The following is a 26,037-nucleotide window of genomic DNA, read 5'->3' on the forward strand; positions in this document are numbered from 1 at the left end:
GAATGCTGTGATCAATGGGGTCAAATGCTGCACTCTGGTCTAATAGAACAAGAATTAATAGATTATTTGAATCATCATTAAGAAACTGTAAATCATTGACTACTTTAACCAATGCAGTTTTTGTGCTGTGATTTGGTTTGAAACCTGAGTAAAACTTATGAAGAATAACATTTTTATTCAAGTATTCATTTAAGTAGATGTGCTAACTGTCAATGATGTGTTGAAATCTAAGTAGTTGATGTAGACCTCAGCAGTAACACTTGTAGTGCACCATGCAATATGTCTCTTTTATATGCCATTTGTTATAGGATTCATAGAAGCAGTGTTAATGTTTGTGATGCGCCATCTATTGGAAGACAAACACAATGCTTTTTATGTTTTTATGTTATGATTTATGTTTGTGATGCAACAACTTTTGGACTGACAGAGGCATAGCAACTAGACAGGGAAACAGACAGGCGCACATACATGTCATGAATTAATGGTGCCTCTGGCAATTCAATTGAAACCTGGACTCCTATTGCTCAGTTGGTAAAATCCTGGTTTGCTAGAATGCCTTGACTTTGATTTTGTGTTAACTATTTTTTTTTTATCTTTGCTGTTTGGGCTTGATTGTAATCCTTTAACTTTGCACTCCTATTCTCTGGCAGTTGGATATGCTGTAAATATATCCCTAGACTGTGAGACAGTGAGATAGAATGGGTTGATGATATCAGCCATAACTAACTGAATTGGCCTATCATTTGAGATCTATGATTATTACTGGCCACTTCCAAGGTCACTACAAAGTGCCTTTGTGTAAAATTTCATTTGCACAACTTAACTTAAAAAAATTACTTGTAAAAATGTTATCTGCCAGCAGGCACTGTAAAATAGCACATCTCATTGTGAAAGCATGTGGGGCCAAGGACAACATACCAGGAATTTACACCAGGAAAGAGGTGACACTAGCCAGGAACACCAAGTAAAAATCAAATAAAGTAGCATAATATAACATTCACTGAACTTGCTTAATCCAGGTTAGCATCACAGCGAATGGGCATAGAGATCAAACCAAGGGTGCTACCAACTGTACCATTCAAAAAGTGATTTTCATTATTAATACCTTAATTAATTAATTAATTAATAGTCAATAATATAAGAAAAGCTGAATTAAGGTTTGTTTTAAATGGAGTTCTCTGTTCACATGCCTTTTTTTCTTTTCAGTTGGGGGGCTGAATGATGAGTTCTCTTTTGATTGATTTGTATTTACTATGTTAATCCTATTTATTTGATTAATTTGTAATTATGCTGTAATGTTTTCTTTTCAAAAAAAGGAAGAAAATAAAAACGTATTTTTTTAATTGTCAGTGCTTTACTGTAACCCAGCCACAGGGGATGCACAAACCCATGTGTTTCTTTGTGCTGGACCCAAGCCCGGATAAATGGGGAGGGTTACATCAGGAATGGCATCCGGTGTAAAATTTTGCCAAAACAATATGCGGACAACAATAAAAATTTCCATACCGGAGTGGTCGAGGCCCAGTTTAACAACGACCGCCACCTGTACTGTTAGCCAACAGGGTGCTGGCAGAAACAGGCTACTGTTGGCCGAAGATGAAGAAGGAGAAGAAGAGGGGGGAGACGTGTCTGGAGGCAGGAGGAGAGGAGTAAAGTAAATAGAGTGGAACTGGCAGTAGGAACTTTGAATGTTGGCAGTATGACTGGTAAGGGGAGAGAGTTAGCAGATATGATGGAGAGAAGGAAGGTTGATATATTGTGCGTGCAAGAGACTAAATGGAAGGGGAGTAAGGCCAGGTGGATCGGAGGTGGATTCAAATTGTTCTATCATGGTGTGGATGGGAGGAAAAATGGAGTTGGGGTTATTCTGAAGGAACAGTTTGTCAATAGGGTTTTGGAGATGAAAAGAGTGTCAGACAGAGTAATGATTACGAAGCTGGAAATTGGAGGTGTGATGATGAATGTTGTTAGTGCATATGCACTGCAAATTGGGTGTGCAATGGGTGAGAAAGAAGATTTTTGGAGTGAGTTGGATGAAGTGATGAACAGTGTACCCAAGGGACAGAAAGTGGTGATTGGAGCGGATTTCAATGGGCATGTTGGTGAAGGGAACAGTGGAGACGAAGAGGTGATGGGTAGGTATGGTGTCAAGGAGAGGAATGAAGAAGGTCAGAGGATAGTGGATTTTGCCAAAAAGATGGACATGGCTGTGGTGAATTTGTATTTTAAGAAGAGGGAGGAACATAGGGTTACGTACAAGAGTGGAGGAAGATGCACACAGGTAGATTACATCCTATGCAGAAGAGTTGATCTGAAGGAGATTGAAGACTGCAAAGTGGTGGCAGGGGAAAGTGTAGTTAAGCAGCATAGGATGGTGGTCTGTAGGATGACGTTGGAGATCAAGAAGAGGAAGAGAGTGAGGGCAGAGCCAAGGATCAAATGGTGGAAGTTGAAAAGGAAGACTGCAAGGTTGAGTTTAGGGAGGAGGTGAGACAGGCACTGGGTGGCAGTGAAGAGTTACCAGACAGCTGGGAAACTACAGCAGATGTAGTAAGGGTGACAGCAAGAAGGGTGCTTGGCGTGACATCTGGAAAGAGGGAGGAGGAAAAGGAAACCTGGTGGTGGAATGAGGAAATACAGAGAGTATACAGAGTAAGAGGATGGCAAAGAAGAAGTGGGATAGTCAGAGAGATGCAGAAAGTAGACAAGAGTACAAGGAGATAAGGCACAAGGTGAAGAGAGAGGTGGTGAAGGCTAAAGAAATGATTTATGATGAGTTCTATGAGAGGTTGGACACTAAGGAGGGAGAAAAGGACCTGTACAGATTGGGTAGACAGAGGGACCAAGCTGGCAAAGATGTGCAGCAGGTTAGGGTGATAAAGGATAAAGATGGAAACGTACTCACAAGTGAGGAGAGTGTGGTAAGCAGATGGAAAGAGTACTTTGAGAGGCTGATGAATGAAGAGAACGAGAGTGAGAAGAGGTTGGATGATATGGAGATAGTGAATCAGGAAGTGCCATGTATTAGCAAGAAGGAAGTAAGGACAGCTATGAAGAGGATGAAAAATGGAAAGGCCGTTGGTCCAGATGACATACCTGTAGAAGCATGGAGGTGTTTAGGAGAGATGGCAGTGGCGTTTTTAACCAGAATGTTTAATGGAATCTTGGAATGTGGGAGGATGCCTGAGGAGTGGAGAAGAAGTTTACTGGTGCTGATATTTAAGAATAATGGGGATGTGCAGGACTGCAGTAACTACAGGGGAATAAAATTGATGAGCCACAGCATGAAGTTATGGGAAAAAGTAGTGGAAGATAGGTTAAGAAGTGAGGTGATGATTAGTGAGCAGCAGTATAGTTTCATGCCAAGAAAGAGCAGCACAGATGTTTGCTCTAAGGATGTTGATGGAGAAGTTTAGAGAAGGCCAGAAGAAGTTGCATTGTGTCTTTGTGGACCTGGAGAAAGTATATGACAGGGTGCCTTGAGAGGAGCTGTGGTATTGTATGAGGAAGTCGGAAGTGATAGAAAAGTACGTAACAGTTGTACAGGACTTGTACGAGGGAAGTGTGACAGCAGTGAGGTCTGCGGTAGGAGTGACGGATACATTTAAGTTGGAGGTGGGATTACATCAGGGATTGGCTCTGAGCCCTTTCTTATTTGCAGTGGTGATGGACAGGTTGACAGACGAGATTAGACAGGAGACCCCGTGGACTATGATGTTTGCTGATGACATTGTGATCTGTAACGATAGCAGGAGACCATGGAGAGCTGGAGATATGCTCTAGAGAGGAGAGGAATGAAGATCAGTAGGATCAAGACAGAATACATGTGTGTAAATGAGAGGGAGGTCAGTGGAATGGTCAGGGTGCAGGGAGTAGAGTTGGCGAAGGTGGATGAGTTTAAATACTTGGGATCAACAGAGTAATGGGGATTGTGGAAGAGAGGTGAAAAAGAGAGTGCAGGCAGGGTGAAATGGGTGGAGAAGAATGTCAGGAGTAATTTGTGACAGACAGGTATCAGCAAGAGTGAAAGGGAGGTCTACAGGACGGTAGCGAGACCAGCTATGTTATATTGGTAGGAGACGTGGCACTGACCAGAAAGCAGGAGACAGGATTAGAAATGAGTACATTAGAGTGTCAGCTCAAGTTGGGAGACCAAGTCATAGAGGTGAGATTGCATTGGTTTGGACATGTGCAGAGGAGAGATGCTGGGTATATTCGGAGAAGGATGCTAAGGATAGAGCTGCCAGGGAAGAGGAAAAGAGGAAGGCCTAAGCGAAGGTTTATGGATGTGGTGAGAGAGGACATGCAGGTGATGGGTGTAACAAAACAAGATACAGAGGATAGAAAGATATGGAAGAAGATGTTCCGCTGTGGCGACCCCTAACGAGAGCAGCCGAAAGAAGAAGTAGAAGCAGAAGTCAATGCTTTACTGTAATTAATTAGTCAGATAGAAGACAAGTTCAACTGCATTGAAGGAGAAAATGTTTCTAAATGAAAAGAGAAAATATAAGCATTTATGGAAACAATATAACATGCTTTCAACTCTGGCTTAAATATACTGCCATATATTATGATCTTTTTGTTTTACCTTAAACATCATTCTTGTGTATATTATGAATTTTATTATGTTTTGAATATTTTTTTAGTATATTAATTTGTCATGTATGTATTAACACTTCTATATATTATTTTAATGTTCTGTTATCCTCTCTGTCCCTTTAAGATTGAAAATTAGGAGGCACGCACAGCATGAGCTGGAGGACTGCCTTCTGCCTAATTATATGAGGTAAAGAGACATACCCTCCTGATTAGTGTTGACAGTTGTGGAATTTGGTTCAAATTTACTGAGTATTGCTGGATGATCTGATATTTTTTCTTTTTTTTAATTAAGGTTTTGGATTTCAGATTCAGACATGGTTGCTTTGAAATGCTTTTTTGTCAAATCCTTTTTGTCCTTTTTTTAATTTTTTCTCTTTTTTGTTGTAAATAAAATAAGTTATTTATTTAAAAAGATTCTTGGTCACTCTGTCCTTCAAGCCAGAGGTTTTTAAAATTTCCTATTCCTTTAAAGGGCATTTGTGTGTATTTTGATACATAATTTCCACATTTTCAGCCTGCTGCCTATGGAGTTTAGGGTCTGGCTGCCAGGGATGAGGCCTATTGTGGCTTTTCAGATAAGGGGATTACTGGTCTGGTTTAGGGTGTTTTGAAGCCTGCATCTTTTTAGCTGTGTTTTGTGTGGCTACTTTATAATGCAATAGAATGTATGCTGTATATCACTTATATAGGTTTATACAATCATTGTTGTCACATGTACTTGTACAGTAAAACGTTCACTTGCATATGCTAATTACCATGCTACATACAATATAATACAATACAATTTATTTTTGTATAGCCCAAAATCACACAAGAATTGCAGCAATGGGCTTTAACAGGCCCTGCCTTTTGACAGCCCCCAGCCTTGACTCTCTAAGAAGACAAGGAAAAACTCCCAAAAAACCCTTGTAGGGAAAAAATGGAAGAAACTTTGGGAAAGGCAGTTCAAAAAGAGACCTCTTTCCAGGTAGGTTGGGCTTGCAGTGGGTTTCAAAAAGAAGGTGGTCAATACAATACAATACACAGAACAGAATGCAAGTAATCCTCAATACAGTATAAAAATAAAAATATTACAGGTACGGAGCAGAATTTAACAGTAGATGATATCACATAATATGATTAGGATTTGTTCAGAGTCCTGGAGACCTCAGCCATCACGCTGCCTCCCCCATTTTGCCATTACACAACTGAGACAGTCAATCCGATGAAAGGATCCATCTGCCCAACGATTCCTATGATTCTCCATCAGGGATGACTTTACCTTAGGCAGGCAAAACAACTGCCAACATGTCACCATTTTCTGGTCCCAAGATAAGTGAGCACAACTACCTTACCACCGGTGTTGGGAAATGTTACTTTTGAAAGGAACTTAGTTACATTACTCATTGCTCACAAAAAAAAATGCTTAAATATGTTACATAGTTAATTATAATAAAATGTAATTTGCTATATGTGTTTTTTCTTTTTTGTATGAAAAGCTGCACATTCTACAAGCCAGTATGTTATTAAATCTTAAATCCATATACCAACCTTAATAAAACTGACAACAAACAAACACAGCCAAATTTTATAATTTTCTTCTGTTTTATAAATTCTGTACTATACCTGAGCCTGGACCTCAGTAGGACATGCTCCTCAAATAGCCAAGACTTGTCTGAGGGAGCAGGAATACATAGAGAAAGTGGTTCTAAATAGCAGCCCCCTGAGCAGTGAAGATGGTTGCAGGATGGTGGTGTGCAGATACAGCACTGAGAGAGCACTTTATTCATGTCTCCCAGCTGCTAAAGCCCATCAGCTTTTTGTCTTTTATGCAGTGCGCCTGCAATGATCACTGCCTCAATGTCACACTATACTGGGCGGATTAAATTTATCCCGTCAGCACATGCAGGATTATATATACTGTATACCTATGGCTTTTGTTTACTTTTTTTTCACTTGATTGCATGCCATGCGTGTGCTTAACGTCTCACTACCTGTCATTAGATGGCTGGAGTGTATTAGAGTGCATGCATAATGTTACTCTGACAACAGGCAACATCTTTGCAAAAAAATGCAATGCTTCTGCAAAATAATACAGTCATTTATTTTTAAATGGTATAATAATCTTCTGCAGTAGTGTATATGTTTTTTTACGTAATGCAGGTACTATTATTTAAAAAAAAAATTCATTATGTTACTCATTACTTTTAAAAGTAATCTATGTAATGCACATTACTTTTAATGAGTTTAACTCTCAACAATGCTTATCATGAAACCTATATTCTTTATTACTTCAAAAATCTCAGGACACACTTGTCATAACCTAGCAGCATAATAAAAAGCAGTGAGATATCTTAAACATTACAAATGTACACACAGCAAGTGAATATACTACCTTTAATCACTTCTGAATTTTAAAATATATGTGGTAATAACTAAATGCTATGTCTGTTATTCCACATCATACAGATTTTCAATCTTGCCAAATCAAGGCAACCAAATTTTAAATATTGAAAACTCTGAACAAATTCTTATACATTTGTTTAAGAATGCACAAATACATTTCATTTCCAATTTAAATCTGGTTGATTCTTATTTGAACTCCATTGTTTTAGACTCCAAATTCCAAATTTGCACTTAACTACATTATTATCTTTCAACTGATTTTGAGTGTAAATACAAATAATAAGGTAGTATTAATTACAAGCTGAATTTTTTTGTTTTGAAATATATAAAGGAACATTTCATTAAGGGTAGCGCTGCTGCTTCACAGTTAGGAGACCCGGGTTCGCTTCCCGGGTCCTCCCTGCGTAGAGTTTGCATGTTCTCCCTGCATCTGTGTGGGTTTCCTCCAGGTGCTCCGGTTTCCTACCACAGTCCAAAGACAGGCAGATTAGGTGCATTGGCGATTCTAAATTGTTCCTAGTGTGTGCTTGGTGTGTATATGTGTGTGTGCCCTGCGGTGGGCTGGTGCCCTGCCCGGTGTTTGTTCCTGCCTTGCGCCCTGTGCTTACTGGGATTGGCTCCAGCAGACCCCCGTGACCCTGTAGTTAGTATGTTGTGGGTTGGATACTGACTAACTGACTGACATCTCATTAGCAAGTTGTTGTGGTTACAACTGTTTTCACTCCAAGATCTGGAAAGTTGATAGATAGACCCCAGCAGTTAGCATTCCCTTTCTCTGGGTGTGAGAAGATGAGCATCGCTTTGATGGTAAGCAGATGGTTAAAGCACATATTGTGTGCTGACATCAATGTGCTGCTGTGTTGATACTAAATTGAGTATTTTAGATAGATAGATAGATAGATAGATAGATAGATAGATAGATAGATAGATAGATAGATAGATAGATAGATAGATAGATAGATAGATAGATAGATACTTTATTAATCCCAAGGGGATAACACCTGTCCCAGTTAATTACACCTCTACCACCAATTCCAAAGATGTCTGGAAAAATCAAACATCAGATTCAGACTGCTGGATCTTAAGATTTGGACATAAAGAAAAATAAATGTGGCAGTGGATTTGTGAGTTAAAACAAAAATGTAGATCATTATCACAATCTTACTCTATATAGCCCAGTAAATATAAATATGAATTTAAGTCTTAGAAATTCATATTAAACATTTATGTAAACAATATGTTAAAATGAAAGGAAAGAACAAATAATGTTTCAGCAGCTGTGTTGTTGTCCTCCTACCTTTTTAATGTTTACTATTAAATTATTTTTTTTGCATATAACGTGAAAAGCAGTTACTGCAATTACATTGTCTGTCTGTCTGCCTGTCCAACTGTAATTATTGCATTCTATCATGACTACTATTTTTGTATATGACTCACTGTTTCAAAAATATTTAAATAAACAAAATTGTGAAAATAAACTCTTTGATGAAGAACTTAAAAAAAAACTTTAAAATAATCTGTCTTTCATATCAGTTATTTAAGTCCCAGAATGAACCTTATTATTAAATTCAAACAGTTTCTGTAAAGTAATCTTCACTGAGCATAGGCTCAGAGGGTTTGAACGTATTTATATCTATAACATGATGAAATGTACAACATAATGGTGCAGTGATTAGTGCTGCTGCCGCACAGATCCAGCTGGGTTCAAATCCATCACCTGGTTGTTCGACATGTGAAGTTTGCATGTTCTCCCTGTGTCTGTGTTGGTTTTCCTCCCACATCCCCAAAGACATTCTAGTGTGAAACAACAGGCCCTTTGACAGACCAGTGTTCCTACCATAAGTCCTGTATTCTTGGGACAGGTTGTGGTCCCCTGTAGGTTTCAGAGTAGTATATGATACAATAAAAGAAAACTTTGCAACATTTACTTTTAAAATCATTTATCAATAAGTAAATCAAAATTATGTATGGAAGGAGAGCATCTGTTCACATTTGATTCAGAAACAGAGCCAAGTAAAGGTTATTTTCACAGTGGACACCTGATGTCTTTGTGTAGTCAACTTAGCACCACTTGAGGACATATGTATATGGGAAGAGCTGTAAATACTGTTGATAACACTAGACAACTTTTTTTTTTCAAACTTTTTTTCAGATTGACTTTATTACATAGGAGTTCAGAGAAACAAGAAATTAACTTTGATTAGGTTTAGTGTGTTTAATCACTTAATGGTTCTTACACATTGCATTAATTAATTTGAGCAAAAAATGTTTTGCTGCTGATTTAGTCTGTACTTCTCATCTGTTGCTTTTTGTTCTGTTGTAGTGTCCAACAACAGTCATCCAGCATTGATAAAGTCCTCATGCCCTGATACTGCTTTTCCATTATTGCAATGTTCTTTTGAAACCTTTCACCTTGTTTATCACTGACTGCACCATGTTTAGAGAGTCAAAGTTCAAGTATGAACTTGGTTTTGGTTTTGTATGGTTGAAGCATGTTTTCAACCAGCTAGCAAGCTAGAAGTAGTTTGGTTCTTTGTAGTTGCCAAGAAAATTCTCAACAACATTGTTCAATGCCTTTCATGTGATTTCCTCTGGCCCCAGTTGCAGATCTTTGAACCACTTTACATCGATAATGTGCCTGATCTGTGGAAGCACAAAAATTCCTTCCTTAGTCTTGGCTTCAGTTATTCATGGAAAGATGTCCCAGATACTGAAATCCTTCACCTTCCTTGTTCATCACTATCACAAAATTTTTAATCAGTCCAAGTTTTATATGAAGGTTGGGAGTGTGCACTGATAACACGTTGCCACACCCACCACACAACAAACCACCTGGATTGGAACCTGAGTGCAGCGGGTGACACCTCAGCACCACACTGGAACAGTGGGAGGTTTTTTTATGGTAGCTGGAGTGCCAATCCTGCCACCAACTCACATGTTTTCCTTGTAAGTTGGAGGACCTGCTTGCAGGACTGGATGCAGATTGATGTCATACCCAGGATGGAGCAATGGCAGGTTAAGGGCCTTACGCAAGGGCCCAATGGAGTAGAATCACTAGAAGAGGTAAAAATGTCTTTGTTGGGTCGACAAATGTTTTATTTGCCACACTTTTCTGCTCTGGAATGAAATGACTATGGAGAAGCCACTGCTTTTTAATGTAATGATACTCTTCAAACATCTGTCCATTTCCAGTACTTGGTATATCCAAGCTGCATTCCCAAAAACAGTGCCAATACATTTAGATCACTACAACTGTTCCAGTTATGGTCATTGTACTGTATGTGTATAATTAAATTATGAGGGAAATCACAAAAATATGCAATTGCAGTAAAATACTATGTGATAGGAAACTTTAAAGATGTTTTGTGACAACATGCCCAAATACATAAGATACACCCAGAAGTGTTCAGATAGGAAAACCTTCGTTGTTCAGTATAATTATACAAAAGCTGTCAATACAGTAGGTGGCAGCAGGACCAACTCTTTTTAGGATTTGTGACACTTAAATGCTCATTTTAGAGGGTAGGGACATGTAGTCTAATTTGTAGCCTGGGGTTGTAGGGAAACTTGTGGCTGCTGGGATGAGTTGTAGGAGTTTGGTCTCAGATGCTCTCTGTGCCATTCCTAAGCCCTGCAGTGATTTCCATTGCTTCATCTGGAAGCAGTCTGGCCACTAGGCAAATTGAGCATGGAGTCAGGAAGAAGAATTTGGGAAGTGCATGACTAGCAGGAGGTAATGGGGCCTGAGGTAATAGGTGAAGAAGGAAGAACATGTGCGACAGGCCTCCTGCCTACAATCAGGGTACAAATTATTTTTAAACACCAGTTAGGTGTTTATTTTGATTCTTTGTTCTTAACTTTGTTATTCCCTTTTCTTTGTGTTATTAATTTCCTTAATAAGCTATCATGTTTTGTTCATTTTTGGCTTCACTGGTGTTATGCTGTGTTTGGGAATGACTTGCAAGTACCTCATTCAATTTAAGTTATGGTTAGCATGTATTTGGCTGAAATCTTTTCAGTGTCCAAACAAGGTGATGTACACATAAAGGACAAATTTAAAAAGTAATGGAAAATATGATTTAAACAGCTCCAGGTTAGCTGTTTAAAAATTACAAAAACACAAAGTGGATCTCTAGTCTCCTCTTAAACATAAAGTACAATGGAATTTAATAGACAGGCTTACACAGGGGGTGGGTGTCCCATTGAAGGCTGTTTCCGGCCTTGTGTCTAAGGGTGCTAGGATAGCATTAGGAACCCAAAATCCCTCTTGTGGATAAGCAATTTAGAAAATGGATGGATGGATTTATTTAACATGCACCGAGCAGAACATCGCTTAGTGATGCTTTGGGTGGCGTCAGGAGATATCAGACATCTCGTAATTTCTCGTTTGAATTTGAATGTGTGTTGGACGTTTTACCAATGCAATCACCAATTACCAATATAATAGTTTCATTTTACATAACTACAGAAAAAATTGCAGAAAGTGTGAATTACAAAAATATTGTTTTTATTTTTTAGGCATATGTTAACATATGTTAACATACGAGAAATGTCATTTTAAGTTACACATACAGTTTATAAGAGGTTTTAGAAAGTTGGATTTTAATTAGTTTTTACTGCAAAGGACTGATGCTGGTGCCCTGTCCAGAGTTGGTTTCTAAATGAAATAGGCCACAGCCCCCACGACTCCATGTTGGAATGAGCTGGCTAAGAAAATTGATAGGAGGCTGATTAGTTTTTATAGACTGTTTTTCCATCAGAGACTCCCATACAGTATCAAGGGATTGGCTTTAAATTCTAGCCTGGGCACTCTGTTTATGGAGTTTGTGCATTTGCCCTGTATCTGTGTGGGCTTTCACCGGTACTCTGGTTTACTCCTATCTAATAAAGACATGTAGCTTTGATTGGTTGATACTCTTAAACTCCTAAATTTACCAGTTGAGTGTGCATGAATGAGTATGCCCTGTGATGGAATGGGTCCCAGATTAGCATCTGCTTCTGCTTTGGACCTGATAGTACAGGGATAGGCAAAGAATTTGTTTGGCCTTAAAATACCATAATACCATAAGCAAATTCATCTGCTGGATACAGACAGAAAATGCATTATATTATAGATATAATGTGAGTGTATCTATCTATCTATCTATCTATCTATCTATCTATCTATCTATCTATCTATCTATCTATCTATCTATCTATCTATCTGTCAGTCCCTGTAGTTGTGTGTTTCTCTGACTGCTACCATAGATGTCTAATAGATTTCTAATTTTGGAAGATGCCAGCACAGTTATACTCTGTTCTTGCCAACATTACTGGAAAATGTTAATGTAAACACATTGAAGCACACAGAAATTAAAAGTTAGAATCTCCTTTTCTTGTCTTTTCTTATCTCAGTTTCATTGAATATGTATTAATATACTGTATATTCAGCGGGTTGGAAAATAGATGGATGGATGGATATAATTTTTTATTTCAATGTTTAGATCTTAATGGAGCATTGGTATTGGCACACATGTTATAATTGTGTGCATTTTATTATTTTAATGAATGTTTTCAAAAGTGAGATGACTTCACCAGTGATGAATGACAGGCTGTAGAGTGTGAGATGAGATGAAAAGCTTTTTGTGATTTACATATTAGAGAAAAACACAGAATGAGTCCATATGCAGAAACTCTGTTTTGCGCATATACCTGTATAGTTTTTCTAAGTTGCTTAAGCACAGTGGTCAAAACAATAGCCACATTCTCGACACTGTCAACACAATCTTGTTTGGCACAACTCTTCATTTTCTCTACTAAAATGACTTTCCCAATTGTAACAATAAATACATGCTGGAAAACTGCATGAGCCATTGAAACAATGACACGCAGGCATCATTGCAGTAACACGTAAAAGCATTCATTGGATAAGCAGAGACAAAACACCAAGCATACCGCTCTCCGAGGTGTAGGACCAACACTGATCAGCCTCACAAGGCAGTGCTTGTGTCTTATTAGAGTGCAATGCTACAGGATGTTTACTACAATCTACCATAGAAAATGCTGAGTACAACTAAAATGATCAGTATACATGAAGACCAGTAGAGTCAAATGCAAGAATGAGAACACACACCTTCACTGTTATGCATGCAGTTTTACTCTATTTCATGCAGCAAGGACACTCTGTAGATTCATTTCATAATGACATTGTAAAATTTCAACATTAAATATGACAACAGAACGTTGTGGAATATCGTGGCATCTGCAATGACAGCCCCCTGTATTTCACGTAGAGATATGGTATTGTTCTCCAGAACCATCTGAACAATTGCTGCTTCTGGTTCTTTAGTGACTATCATGCATTTTAGGGGACTTCTTTCTATTTTGTAAAGACGGTATATTTCCACTGTGGTCATTTACTGTATGACACAACAGGAAAGAAAACATTATTGGTTTAAGGAATGTCAAACTTCTGTCAGGTTTGGGTGTCAAACTTGATTACTTTGTGTATTGTGCAAATGTTGTTTGGGTTAGGGTTATTGCGAATGTCCAAATAATTGATGTCATGCATGAACTTGGAACACTTGGCTGCATCCATAAATCATCCTCATGCATAGAGAGGCCATGATTTATGACACGGTCTGTATTGGTTGCTCTGATTTTACTGGACACCTCTGTTCTCTATAATCTTCTACAACAACCTTCAGGGTGAAGTCTTTCCTTTCCCGTTTTGTCTTCCATGTGCTCTTTGGGCTTGAGATTGCTGTTGTATGTTGCGTTCAACTTTCCAAGTGAAATAAAGCTACCCACAAACTCATTTTTCTTTGTGTATGCATGTGGTGATTTGTTTAGGAGATGGATTTGCAGGAAGTGAGTAACTCATTGCAAGACTGAGCCAATTTGAGGTTGTGCTTTTGGATTGGCTGTTAGTGCCTGAGGGCATTTTATAGTAATAAGTGTGACCTGATACTGTCATTGGATTTTTATGTTATTGGATGACTACTGTGTCTAATATTGTGCAAAAGTTCATTAGCACTTCATACTAATGTGAGTACAATTTTGAAATTGCTTGCTCATTGCAAAAACTGTGTAGATTTGCTCATATGGTGTGTCAACCTGACTACATGCACTGCTCATCTAATCTGTTTATCTAAGCAATCGAGAAAAATCCAATAATTTAAGATTAAATCCCATATGTCTAAATAATGCTGTTAATTGTGAATTACTTACATTTGTGAATGTAATAAAGAAAATATTAAATGTGTGCCACATATCAATAGAAAGGAAACATCCTAATAACAATAACCAATGATAGTTAATGTTTCTTAAACTTTTTTCTGACACTATTGTTACATTTTTTCAAAACTCATACAACATGAAAAATGGCACACATTTCTTGCAAAAGACCACACTTTGTTCCAAACCATATGAACTGTTCTAAAAACAAAATGTTTACATTGAAATTCTACACACAAGCCATCAAATGAGTAGCTCATCCTAAGTACTGACTACACAGTGATGACATCAATGCAAAACACTGCGGTCCCTTTTGCATTTTCAGAGTGCAGTGCATGGTAGTCTACTGTGGATAGTCTCAACTGTATTCAGACATTTATTTAAATGTACATGCATGAAATCAATATACACTCACCTAAAGGATTATTAGGAACACCTGTTCAATTTCTCATTAATGCAATTATCTAATCAACCAATCACATGGCAGGTGCTTCAATGCATTTAGGGGTGTGGTCCTGGTCAAGACAATCTCCTGAACTCCAAACTGAATGTGAGAATGGGAAAGAAAGGTGATTTAAGCAATTTTGAGCGTGGCATGGTTGTTGGTGCCAGACGGGCCTCTCTGAGTATTTCACAATCTGCTCAGTTACTCGGATTTTCACGCACAACCATTTCTAGGGTTTACAAAGAATGGTGTGAAAAGGGAAAAACATCCAGTATGCAGCAGTCCTGTGGTAAAATGCCTTGTTGATGCTAGAGGTCAGAGGAGAATGGGCCGACTGATTCAAGCTGATAGAAGAGCAACTTTGACTGAAATAACCACTCGTTACAACTGAGGTATGCAGCAAAGCATTTGTGAAGCCACAACACGCACAACCTTGAGGCAGATGGGCTACAACAGCAGAAGACCCCACCGGGTACCACTCATCTCCACTACAAATAAGAAAAAGAGGCTACAATTTGCACGAGATCACCAAAATTGGACAGTTGAAGACTGGAAAAAAGTTGCCTGGTCTGATGAGTCTCGATTTCTGTTGAGACATTCAAATGGTAGAGTCAGAATTTGGCGTAAACAGAATGAGAACATGGATCCATCATGCCTTGTTACCACTGTGCTGGTTGGTGGTGTTGGTGTAATGGTGTGGGGGATGTTTTCTTGGCACACTTTAGGCCCCTTAGTGCCAATTGGGCATCATTTAAATGCCACGGGCTACCTGAGCATTGTTTCTGACCATGTCCATCCCTTCATGACCACCATGTACCCATCCTCTGATGGCTACTTCCAGCAGGATAATGCACCATGTCACAAAGCTCGAATCATTTCAAATTGGTTTCTTGAACATGACAATGAGTTCACTGTACTAAAATGGCCCCCACAGTCACCAGATCTCAACCCAATAGAGCATCTTTGGGATGTGGTGGAATGGGAGCTTCGTGCCCTGGATGTGCATCCCACAAATCTCCATCAACTGCAAGATGCTATCCTATCAATATGGGCCAACATTTCTAAAGAATGCTTTCAGCACCTTGTTGAATCAATGCCACGTAGAATTAAGGTAGTTCTAAAGGTGAAAGGGGGTCAAACACCGTATTAGTATGGTGTTCCTAATAATCCTTTAGGTGAGTGTAAATCACAAATACAAGGGTAAATTTCAATGTATGTTTCTAAACTGACACATTTTCAGTCACACTTGGGCATGAACATTAGGCATTTATTTAAAACAAATACATAAGATACAAGAAGCAGGTTTTTACAAGTAAAGAAGAAAAGAAACAAAAGAACTAGAAAGAAAAAAGTTACACATACAGTTTATATGAGGTTTTAGAAAGTTAAAAAGGCTGCATCCTGTCTCCTGCTTGGGTCTGGTCACAGAACCTCGCCTACATCACAAGTGATGTTCTCTCAGAGGAAGTATGTGAAGTGACATATCCACACCTGGCATGCCCCCATATCTACTGTATATCCCCACAGGCCTCCTCCATTGCCTGGAGAAGGAGATGTGTATGTAGGTCTGGCGATCATATATATACCTTCTAATTGATCAACAAGGGTGGCCCAGATTTCATTCTCCATTGTCTTCTTCCTTGTCCTCATCCTCCTCTAATCTTCACACCTCTTCTCCAGTCTCTCTAATATTTCCCTAAATTGTTGTCCAAACCACGAAAGCTACCCTGTAGCCTATATGTGGTCTGATATGTAAGTGAAGAAATCAGCTGTGTTTTCACACACTTGAGAATCTGGTGTAGGCATTTGGCCAATGAGTGTAGCAGTTTGAAATTCAGGGTTTTCCAAACTGAAACAAGAAAGATTTCAGTTTTGGTAATTGTGTCTAACATAGAGAACTGTGTGTAGTGTGTTGCAAAATGTGCTCTTTGAAATTTCAAACTGAATATTGGGCTGTTTGCAGTTCTGTAGGTTTTGGTGCACGACTAAGTGATTTCAGTGATTGTAACTCCGTTTTTGTGTTTCCACGATCAGAAAAAAAACCCACTGTAATTCGCTTTTGTCTCACAGCAGGTAACAACGCAAGTCACTCAATTCCATTCCCGTTCAACAAGTTACATTTTACATGGATGTGTTTCTGGCTTTCTTCCTTGTAATTTCGGTGCTTTTCGGGGCGGAACATTTTTAGCGAGCCTGCCTTTTCTTTGCGGCTTCCAAGGTTCAAATTCCATGCCAGGTCGATTGTGTGTACGACGCTTCCTCGTTCTGTTTTACTCCCACACCACCAGTGATACGCGTGAAAGGGCCTTTTTTTTCCTGCCTTGCGCAAAGCTCTGCAGGTATTGGCCCACCGCGGCCCTCATTTACCTCACGTGGGTCTGAGAATGCTATGCTATGGTATGTTACACATTGCCATCATATATTCTTTCCAGGCTTAAATTCCAAAGAGTCCAGTTAGAACCTCGACTAATTGGGTCCGCTTAATTTCAATTCCATCTTGTATCACACGTCTGTCGCAGAGAACGGATCGATTTATTGTCTGTGCGGCGCAGGTTTAACTGGGCGGGGCCATTTGGCCAGCACGAGTCGGCCGACGTTTTTACTTTCTCTTAGCGTTCCCTTTAAGATGACCAACCAATGGGGGCGGCCGAGTCCTTCAATTCGGGACGTGATTGGATGATTGTTAGTGCTATCCAAGATCTTCGTTCCTATGATGACCCCTGATGTTGGAAATTATTAAAATCCTTTTTCGCCGTCTTTTTCCTATCATCTGAGCATCTCCGCCTCACTCTCACCCCTTCGGTTTGTCATTTGTTTGCCATTTTGCCCCCCCCCCCAACCTACAACCGCACATTTCTTTTTCCATTTTTGTTTCTGTCAGCCCTGTAAAAATGAGCGGAGGTGTATACGGCGGAGGTAAGTGGCACTGGCATTTCTATTACTATGAAAAAGGAAAAAAAATGCCGGCAAATGATTGTGCAGAGAGAACCGGTTTTCCTTTGTGGTCAAGCGATTGCGCTTAAATGTCCAGGTTAGTAGACGGGGGTCACCGCTCAGGTGTAAAGTAGCCATGGAGCTTCTGAACGGATGTCTGCCATGATCTTATACGTCTAAATTGAGTGGGCAACCCTGGCACACGTGCCATCCTGTAGAGCATTTAAGATGGTCAAGCAATTGTCAGTGAATCGCTTTGTGATTCAATGCTCTTTTCCGTGTACGTTCTTTCTGGTCTCTGTAACAGCACACATCACTTTACACGTCTCTGTTGCACCTGCAATAATTCCGCACATCGGTTCAGTTTTCGTGCACTATAGCATCGAAATGTAATTGGATGTCACGCAGGCAAATCTTTGTTCAGCGAGCGTGTTGCTTCTCATTTAGGACAATCCGTTATTTAATAAACCGAGTGGGGACAGAAGATCAGGTGTCACATTGTCCTGGTGGTGTGAGCTAATACGCGGTAGGCAAAATGCGTATCTGTCGTGTCCTACGATGGACTGGCTCCCTGCATCAGGGCTTATTCCTGCCTTGCGCTCCATACAGCCTGGATGGGCTCACAATCCCGTACTGGAGAACTAATGAATGCATAATTCAGTTGTTAAACGGTGTTATTGTTTTCAGTTCAGTACAATTTGCAATATATTATATACCGCGCATCTGAGAAGATTGGCTCTGATTTATACGTATATTACTGCAAAAGAAACATGCAGCACCATTCAATATACACGATGCGCAATAACACAGCATCCATCCATCCATCCATTATCCAACCCGCTATATCCTAACTACAGGGTCACGGGGGTCTGCTGGAGCCAATCCCAGCCGACACAGGCGCAAGTTTAGTCAAATAAACAAACAAAATAAACAAAATATTTGGCCAGTGCACAACAAAGGAGAGTAGGACGAATAAACACCACCAGCAGCACCCCCAACAACGTAAGCATTCCCCCAATTATGGTCCTTTGGAAAGTCATTTGTATTTATGACACTTTGACATTTGGCCAGCATCCGCGTTCGAGGAATTCTGCATTTGTACGCACTGCACTGAGGTTCATCACTTTAGTCTTTTATGATGTGATGGTGTTGTGCTCATCGGAGGTCTCAATTAATCAGATACTCGAATCCTTGGTTGGAAACCAGACCTTGGTCAATGTAGCAATAGCACCCATTGTTTCTCAGAATAATGATAAACTTTAAAAAATGGTCATGGAGATTTTTACAGTTTAATTTCAAAGAAAAAGCATCTAACAATGATTTAATGTAATAATGACTGTGTTACCCATCTAAGAGGGGTTCAAATCTAAGTAATCAATGTAGACTTCAGTGTTAATGTTTGTAGTGCACCATTAAGCATATATCCCTGTTATATGCCATTTGGTATGGGATTCATAAAGGTAGTGTTAATGTTTGTGATGCTTCATCTATTGGAATGACAGAGACACAGCAACTGCCGGATGTACACACAGACGGACACCCAAATACTTATTCTTTTATTAAGGTGGATAAATAACTCAGATGGTGGTATGCCCTACTGAAATGAGTCCTCAGCCTTTTTTTAAATGCTGAAACTATTCCAGGCCAGATTAAAATATTAAGGACTGGGGGCAATCTGAAATAATAGGGGGCATGATGTGATCAAGTCCCAAAAGTCCAACAAGCAACTATACAGAGTGAGTCAAAATTATGTTAACACTAATGGTACTGCTATGTATATACTGTACTTATATACAATTTTTGTGGACAGTTTCTGGTACATGTGTTGAACATGATGGCGAACAGGTTGAGACATTCCTGTAAATCATCTTACACATATGAAATATGTTTTGTGAATAAATTGTTTCCCTCATTCAAATGTTAACATAATTTTGACTCACCCTGTACATCTGGGTTTGTGATATCTGGAGGGGCTAACCTGAGCTAAATGGTCCCTGGTCTGAACTGTTGGGACATTCTTTAGTTTATTGATTTCTTTACTGTTCCTTAGAACAGTAAATTAATGGGTGCATAAATACATTACCCATATCCTGTAGGTGTATTGCTTTAGCCAAGAGGTGCAGTGAGTAGCCATTTTGCTTCCAATCATAATAAACAGAGTTTTACTCTAGGCAGCTTCAGCTCGACATGAGGACAGGCACTTCAGGACTATGTTTGCAAACATTGCTATTGCTTTTCTTGGGCTTGCCTTATCAATGGCACTTGGCTGTCTGGTGAAGAGCTGTGTGCTGCACTGGACTGCTCAGCCTCTCTGGGTGGACAGTGGATATACACAGTGAATTCAGAAAGTATTAGTCCAGTGGATCCAGATGGTTTCTTCAAAGTAATTTCATCAAGAACACGGGGACACAGTTGGAAACTTGTAAAGGGTAAATTTTGCACAAACATTAGGAAGTTTTTCTTTACACAAAGAACGATAGACATTTGGAATAAGCTACCAAGTTGTGTGGTGGACAGTAAGACGTTAGGGACTTTTAAAATTCAACTTGATGTTATTTTGGAAGAATTAAGTGGATAGGACGCACACTTTGTTGGGCTGAATGGCCTGTTTCCTACATTTTTCTATTGTTCTAATGATGTGCCTGTTTGCCTGCTGCAGGCCAATGCCACTGTCCTTTGATTCTGAAGTCATTTAAGTCATTATGAAATGCAAAGACATTTGACCAAGTATGTGGATGTTGTCTTGAATGAAAGCCCTTTAGAGGTGATCTGTTCAGGTTTTGTTCCACCTGGTCCTCATTTGGTGAAAGAGCTTTTATGTGTTTGATCTCACTTCTCAAGCTGGATTGCTGGTCAGAATGCTAAAACAAATGGAAAACTCTTTGTTAAAATACACACGCTAGAAGTAGAGTTTTCTCCAGAATGTGTTGCATTTCTTTATCCATCATTATATATGATTTACTTTATATTTAGAGTAGATATGGTTATTAATATCTGTATAAAATGCATCCAAGCTTCTTAGTATTCTATATGTATGATGGGGTGGAGTGGATCTTGGGCATTTCCTGGCAGCTGTGATCTTGGGGTGCCAGGCTTTTTCAGGGCACTGTCATGCACAGATACGTACAATCTGCCATTGTGGAAGATCCAGGATTGCCAGTTAAGTTAGTTTGAATGTCTTGGGGATGCTGAAAAAGACTGATTTTGTTATGCTTCATTTTTTAAAGAAACCACCCAAAAACACAATAAGGTAATGAACAAACGATTCATAGTAAAATGTTTGGCATTACAGTAGGCTGTATACTTAAAGTGCCAAGATCCCAGTTTAAGCTGTGTCTCACAATGTCTACTACAGAAATGAGGTTGGTGTCCTTTGGTGAGGGCTTGGCTAATGCCTGGCCATTGATTTGCAGAAGACTGTGGTGCTAGAACACATTTGGCATTTCTGATAGCTGTTTCCACACAGAAAGGTACATTTTTATGAATGCTGTTAGAGGTGATTACTAACTATTGCATTATTTTGAGCCTACATATAAATGGTGGGCACCATGTGTCATACATCTTGATGACTGTTATTGTGTACAGTATTTTGTTATTTGTGACTATTTTTCCCCTTAGATGAGGTTGGAGCTTTGGTCTTTGACATTGGGTCCTACTCTGTACGAGCTGGCTATGCAGGTGAAGACTGTCCTAAGGTAAGCAGTTTTTTGAACCTGGATTGCCCTTAGCTTAGGTGAAATCTTTGAAATACCCCAAAAGTACGAGAATGCAAAACATGCACAACAGAGAGAGCTGGTTTGCCATCCATGGCTTTGGTTTACCAGGTTCTCAGCTTCATCCAAATATCCTTCCTACAGTTTCACAGTCATCATTAGGGACAAGACCATATTTTAAGTCAAGTAATGTATAAAAAACTATTAATCCAACCATTATATGGAACTGCTTTTTGTATTATGGTGTTTTGGAAAAAACAGTGTTTCCTGGCAGCACTGGGTGAAGAGCTGGTGCAGATACTGGACTGGATGCCTGTCCATCACAGGCCTTGTTCTTACATTACACATACACTAACATAGACAAACAAAAAAGCACACAGGCAGACAGAGAATGGCAGAGTAACTAAACACACAAGCCTTTGACATGTAGACATAGGAAGAGCATGAAAAGAAATGCGACTAGAGCTACTTTATACCAATAGCAATACATCTGCATTATGCCTCACTGGGACTGCCATGTCAGAAGTTTCCTTTTGTTTCTTTTTAAAGTTTTCTTCCTTTTTAGTAATTCTGGTGCGTGCTCAGATCATAGTGTGTGTGTGTGTGTGTGTATATTTATGATGGGCAACCTTGGGCACTTGGATTGAAGGACCTTGGGAGAGTGCATTGGTGAGGCAATACCTCCACTGGGGAGCTAGAGGACAGTCCCTATGGGCAGCTGTGGAACCAAAGAATCCTGCAGGGCATGCTGGGAGCTGGAGTTTGTTGCAGCCCTGTTGTGTTCTGTGGGGGCCACCAGGGGGACCTGCAGAGCCCTGTAGTAGACCTCCAATACACCTGGAAGTAATTTCAGGTAATACTAATGAGCCACCTGGAACACTCCAGGGACCTGAATAAAAGGAGCCACCTCACTCCATTCAGGGAGCCAGAGTTAGGAGGAAGGAAGATGAAGCTTGCTGGAAGAGGTGTGGAGGCAGCTAAGAAACAGAAGAAGGAGGAGGAAAAGGAACTGTGTTGTACTTTGCCCTGTGAGCTAAACTGTGTGCTATATAAATAAAAGGTGTATTTTTTGGTAAACTTGTGTCTGCCTGTCTGTGTTGGGGTAGGGTGGTTGTACAATCCCTGCTGGTCCACTATATACTGTATATATATATATATATATATATATATATATATATATATATATGAGTACAGAGTCATTAAACACGTCTCACTGACCTCATTAAAAAGATTCAGCATATTGGGACTCGAAAGATTCAAAATTTGTTTTTACAGAAAAAAAAAATCTTAAAAATGTGTATCCAGAAAAACAAAAACGGGGTTTGGCGAGCAAAGCGAGCAGGGGCTGAAGCCCCCTAGTATATATACAGTATATGTATATATATATATATATATATATATATATATATATATATATATATATATATATATATATACAGTATATATACAGTGACACACACACAAACATATCTACTGTATATATACAAAATCCTAAGCCTAAAAGCGCTACAATTTTATGTGACTTTTTATGTTGCGTTTTTCGTCACGATTTAAATTGGGCTTATTTTAAAACCTACATATATATGTTTGGTATCATTCAGAATTTATCGAACATTAATGTGATGTTATTAGATTTTCAGATTCTTATTCTGTTTTTAAATTATAAACAAAAATTACGTGGTTTTTAATATCAAGGAATTCGTGATTTTTATTATTGATCAAGTAAACTTTCTTTCACAGGAACAAACTATTAAAAAAAATGATTTATTCATTCAACACCAATGTTTGTATTTAGGTGATTTAGTTAGCTGGAGGTCAAGTTACGATGACCCATTGCATACCACTTTAGTTTCACATGATTTTTCCTGTTATTTAAATGAGCAATTTTTTTTTTAAGTTTTTTTATCTATAAGAATGTCAGTTAAAATGAATGGATTGTTTATTTAGCCTCATAAATACTCATCGAGCATCAGTTTAACAGGAATACTCCAATCGGTATGAGAGTAAATATTTTATTCTCATTTCGTCATTTTTACTCTGTTAAATAATAATTCATTTTTCTTTTACATAATTATAGAATTTCGTGAGTTTGTCTCCAATAAATAATAATTTTTCTTTTGTACATTTACAGATTTTACTAATATTCTGGCTGCAATTGGGGGTTGGGCACCAAAGGGGCCAGGGGGCTTGGCCCCCCTAGTATATATATCTCCTCCTGGTGACAAATAAAGTTATATCTATCTACTAATCAATCTAATGCTTATTTTAAATGTAAATGTTGTTGTCAACTACTTCTCAATTATGAAATATGTTTAGTCCTTTATGTATTGTGAAGTACATAACATCAATTCCATTTTTACGTCCTGGACCTGACCCCCAAAGATTCGCTTGATGAACACTAACCACTGAACTACGTGATCACATTCTTTCTTTTTTTTTTAAATAATTTTATTGTAATCATTCCATATAAATTGATCAGTTTTTACAGAAAATAGTATTGAGATTGAAAAACAAGTCCACCTCAACCCCTCTTTCAATATTTCTATAAGAAATTGTTGGATTAAAAGTAAACTGACAGTTTATTTATAGGTTTCTGTTACTGGTTTGCACGCCACATACTCTTTTCTGATCGAATATGTGCTTGAGCCCTGCAAAGGAGTGGTGTGGCATCCCCCATGCTTGTTTCTTGCCTTACACCCAGTGCTGCTGTGATGATCATGGGCCTCCTTTTGCCCTAAGCTGTGCTGATTAATTTTACCCCTCAGCACATGAAGGATGTCACCTGACGACCGGAGCAACTGCATGTTACAGCCTCAGCAGGCAACATCTTAGGGGAAAAAGACAATACATCTGTGAAATACACTCACCTAAAGGATTATTAGGAACACCATACTAATACGGTGTTTGACCCCCTTTCGCCTTCAGAACTGCCTTAATTCTACGTGGCATTGATTCAACAAGGTGCTGAAAGCATTCTTTAGAAATGTTGACCCATATTGATAGGATAGCATCTTGCAGTTGATGGAGATTTGTGGGATGCACATCCAGGGCACGAAGCTCCCATTCCACCACATCCCAAAGATGCTTTATTTGGTTGAGATCTGGTGACTGTGGGGGCCATTTTAGTACAGTGAACTCATTGTCATGTTCAAGAAACCAATTTGAAATGATTCGAGCTTTGTGACATGGTGCATTATCCTGCTGGAAGTAGCCATCAGAGGATGGGTACATGGTGGTCATGAAGGGATGGATATGGTCAGAAACAATGCTCAGGTAGCCCGTGGCATTTAAACGATGCTCAATTGGCACTAAGGGGCCTAAAGTGTGCCAAGAAAACATCCCCCACACCATTACACCACCACTACCGGCCTTCACAGTGGTAACAAGGCATGATGGATCCATGTTCTCATTCTGTTTACGCCAAATTCTGACTCCACCATTTGAATGTCTCAACAGAAATCGAGACTCATCAGACCAGGCAACATTTTTCCAGTCTTCAACTGTCCAATTTTGGTGAGCTCGTGCAAATTGTAGCCTCTTTTTCCTATTTGTAGTGGAGATGAGTGGTACCCGGTGGGGTCTTCTGCTGTTGTAGCCCATCCGCCTCAAGGTTGTGCATGTTGTGGCTTCACAAATGCTTTGCTGCATACCTCGGTTGTAATGAGTGGTTACTTCAGTCAAAGTTGCTCTTCTATCAGCTTGAATCAGTCGGCCCATTCATTCTCCTCTGACCTCTAGCATCAACAAGGCATTTTCGCCCACAGGACTGCCGGATACTGGATGTTTTTCCCTTTTCACACCATTCTTTGTAAACCCTAGAAATGGTTGTGCGTGAAAATCCCAGTAACTGAGCAGATTGTGAAATACTCAGACTGGCCCGTCTGGCACCAACAACCATGCCACGCTCAAAATTGCTTAAATCACCTTTCTTTCCCATTCTGACATTCAGTTTGGAGTTCAGGAGATTGTCTTGACCAGGACCACACCCCTAAATGCATTGAAGCAACTGCCATGTGATTGGTTGATTAGATAATTGCATTAATGAGAAATTGAACAGGTGTTCCTAATAATCCTTTAGGTGAGTGTAATACAACTATAATAATAATAATAATATAATAAAGCATATTTATTTGAATGTCAGAAATAAATGTCTGTAGTAATTTAAATTAGTTTTGCATTAAGTCACACGTTCATTTGAAAAGTAATTTGACTACATAACACACAAAAGATTTAATGCATTACCCCAACACCGCAAGGGAGAGTAGTGGCCAGGGATGCTAAATATTTTCTATCTAACTTAGCCAGGACTGGTTATTTGTCCTCCTCAAGCACCCATCTCTGTAATGGATCAAGTCAATCTGATTTTTTCGTGGAGGTTTGAGGCATCAGTGGCTGATTTTCAAAATCTGATGACAGTTTGTGCATTCCCATTTTCGTTTGGTGTGTTTCTTCTGGTTTGTGTGGATCATTATGAAGATCATTTATCAAGAAACAACACGGAAAACGATTGAGTGACGGTGAGCTGCTATTACTATTAATAGACTTGAAGTAATTTGGTACTGCTTCATTAATAATGATTAAAGCACGGTCAAATTAACTGGATTAAATTCATGCATTTAGGGGTTGCTTTAGAAAATATCATTGCAGAAATTCTTAACGCGTTAATTGCATGCGTTAACAGCGATTATTCAGCAGCCCTATTTATTATTATATACCACTAAATATCACAGGATTTAATTTTAGTTT

The 26,037-nt window shown here is 39.0% G+C and overlaps 1 protein-coding gene across 1 annotated transcript in view; it reads left to right on the top strand.

The window, feature by feature from the left end:
* Window positions 1-17,300: 17,300 nt before the first annotated feature.
* The window catches only part of actl6b (actin-like 6B), a 68,560-nt gene continuing 59,823 nt past the window's right edge, over window positions 17,301-26,037 (top strand). Inside the window, exons 1-2 of the mRNA XM_039747095.1 lie at window positions 17,301-17,560; window positions 21,197-21,273. Of these exons, the coding sequence (XP_039603029.1) occupies window positions 17,536-17,560; window positions 21,197-21,273 (102 nt within the window). The 5' untranslated portion in view covers window positions 17,301-17,535. The remainder of the gene's footprint in view (window positions 17,561-21,196; window positions 21,274-26,037) is intronic.

This window comes from Polypterus senegalus, chromosome 3 (assembly GCF_016835505.1).
Source record: "Polypterus senegalus isolate Bchr_013 chromosome 3, ASM1683550v1, whole genome shotgun sequence".
NCBI classification, from domain to species: domain Eukaryota; kingdom Metazoa; phylum Chordata; class Cladistia; order Polypteriformes; family Polypteridae; genus Polypterus; species Polypterus senegalus.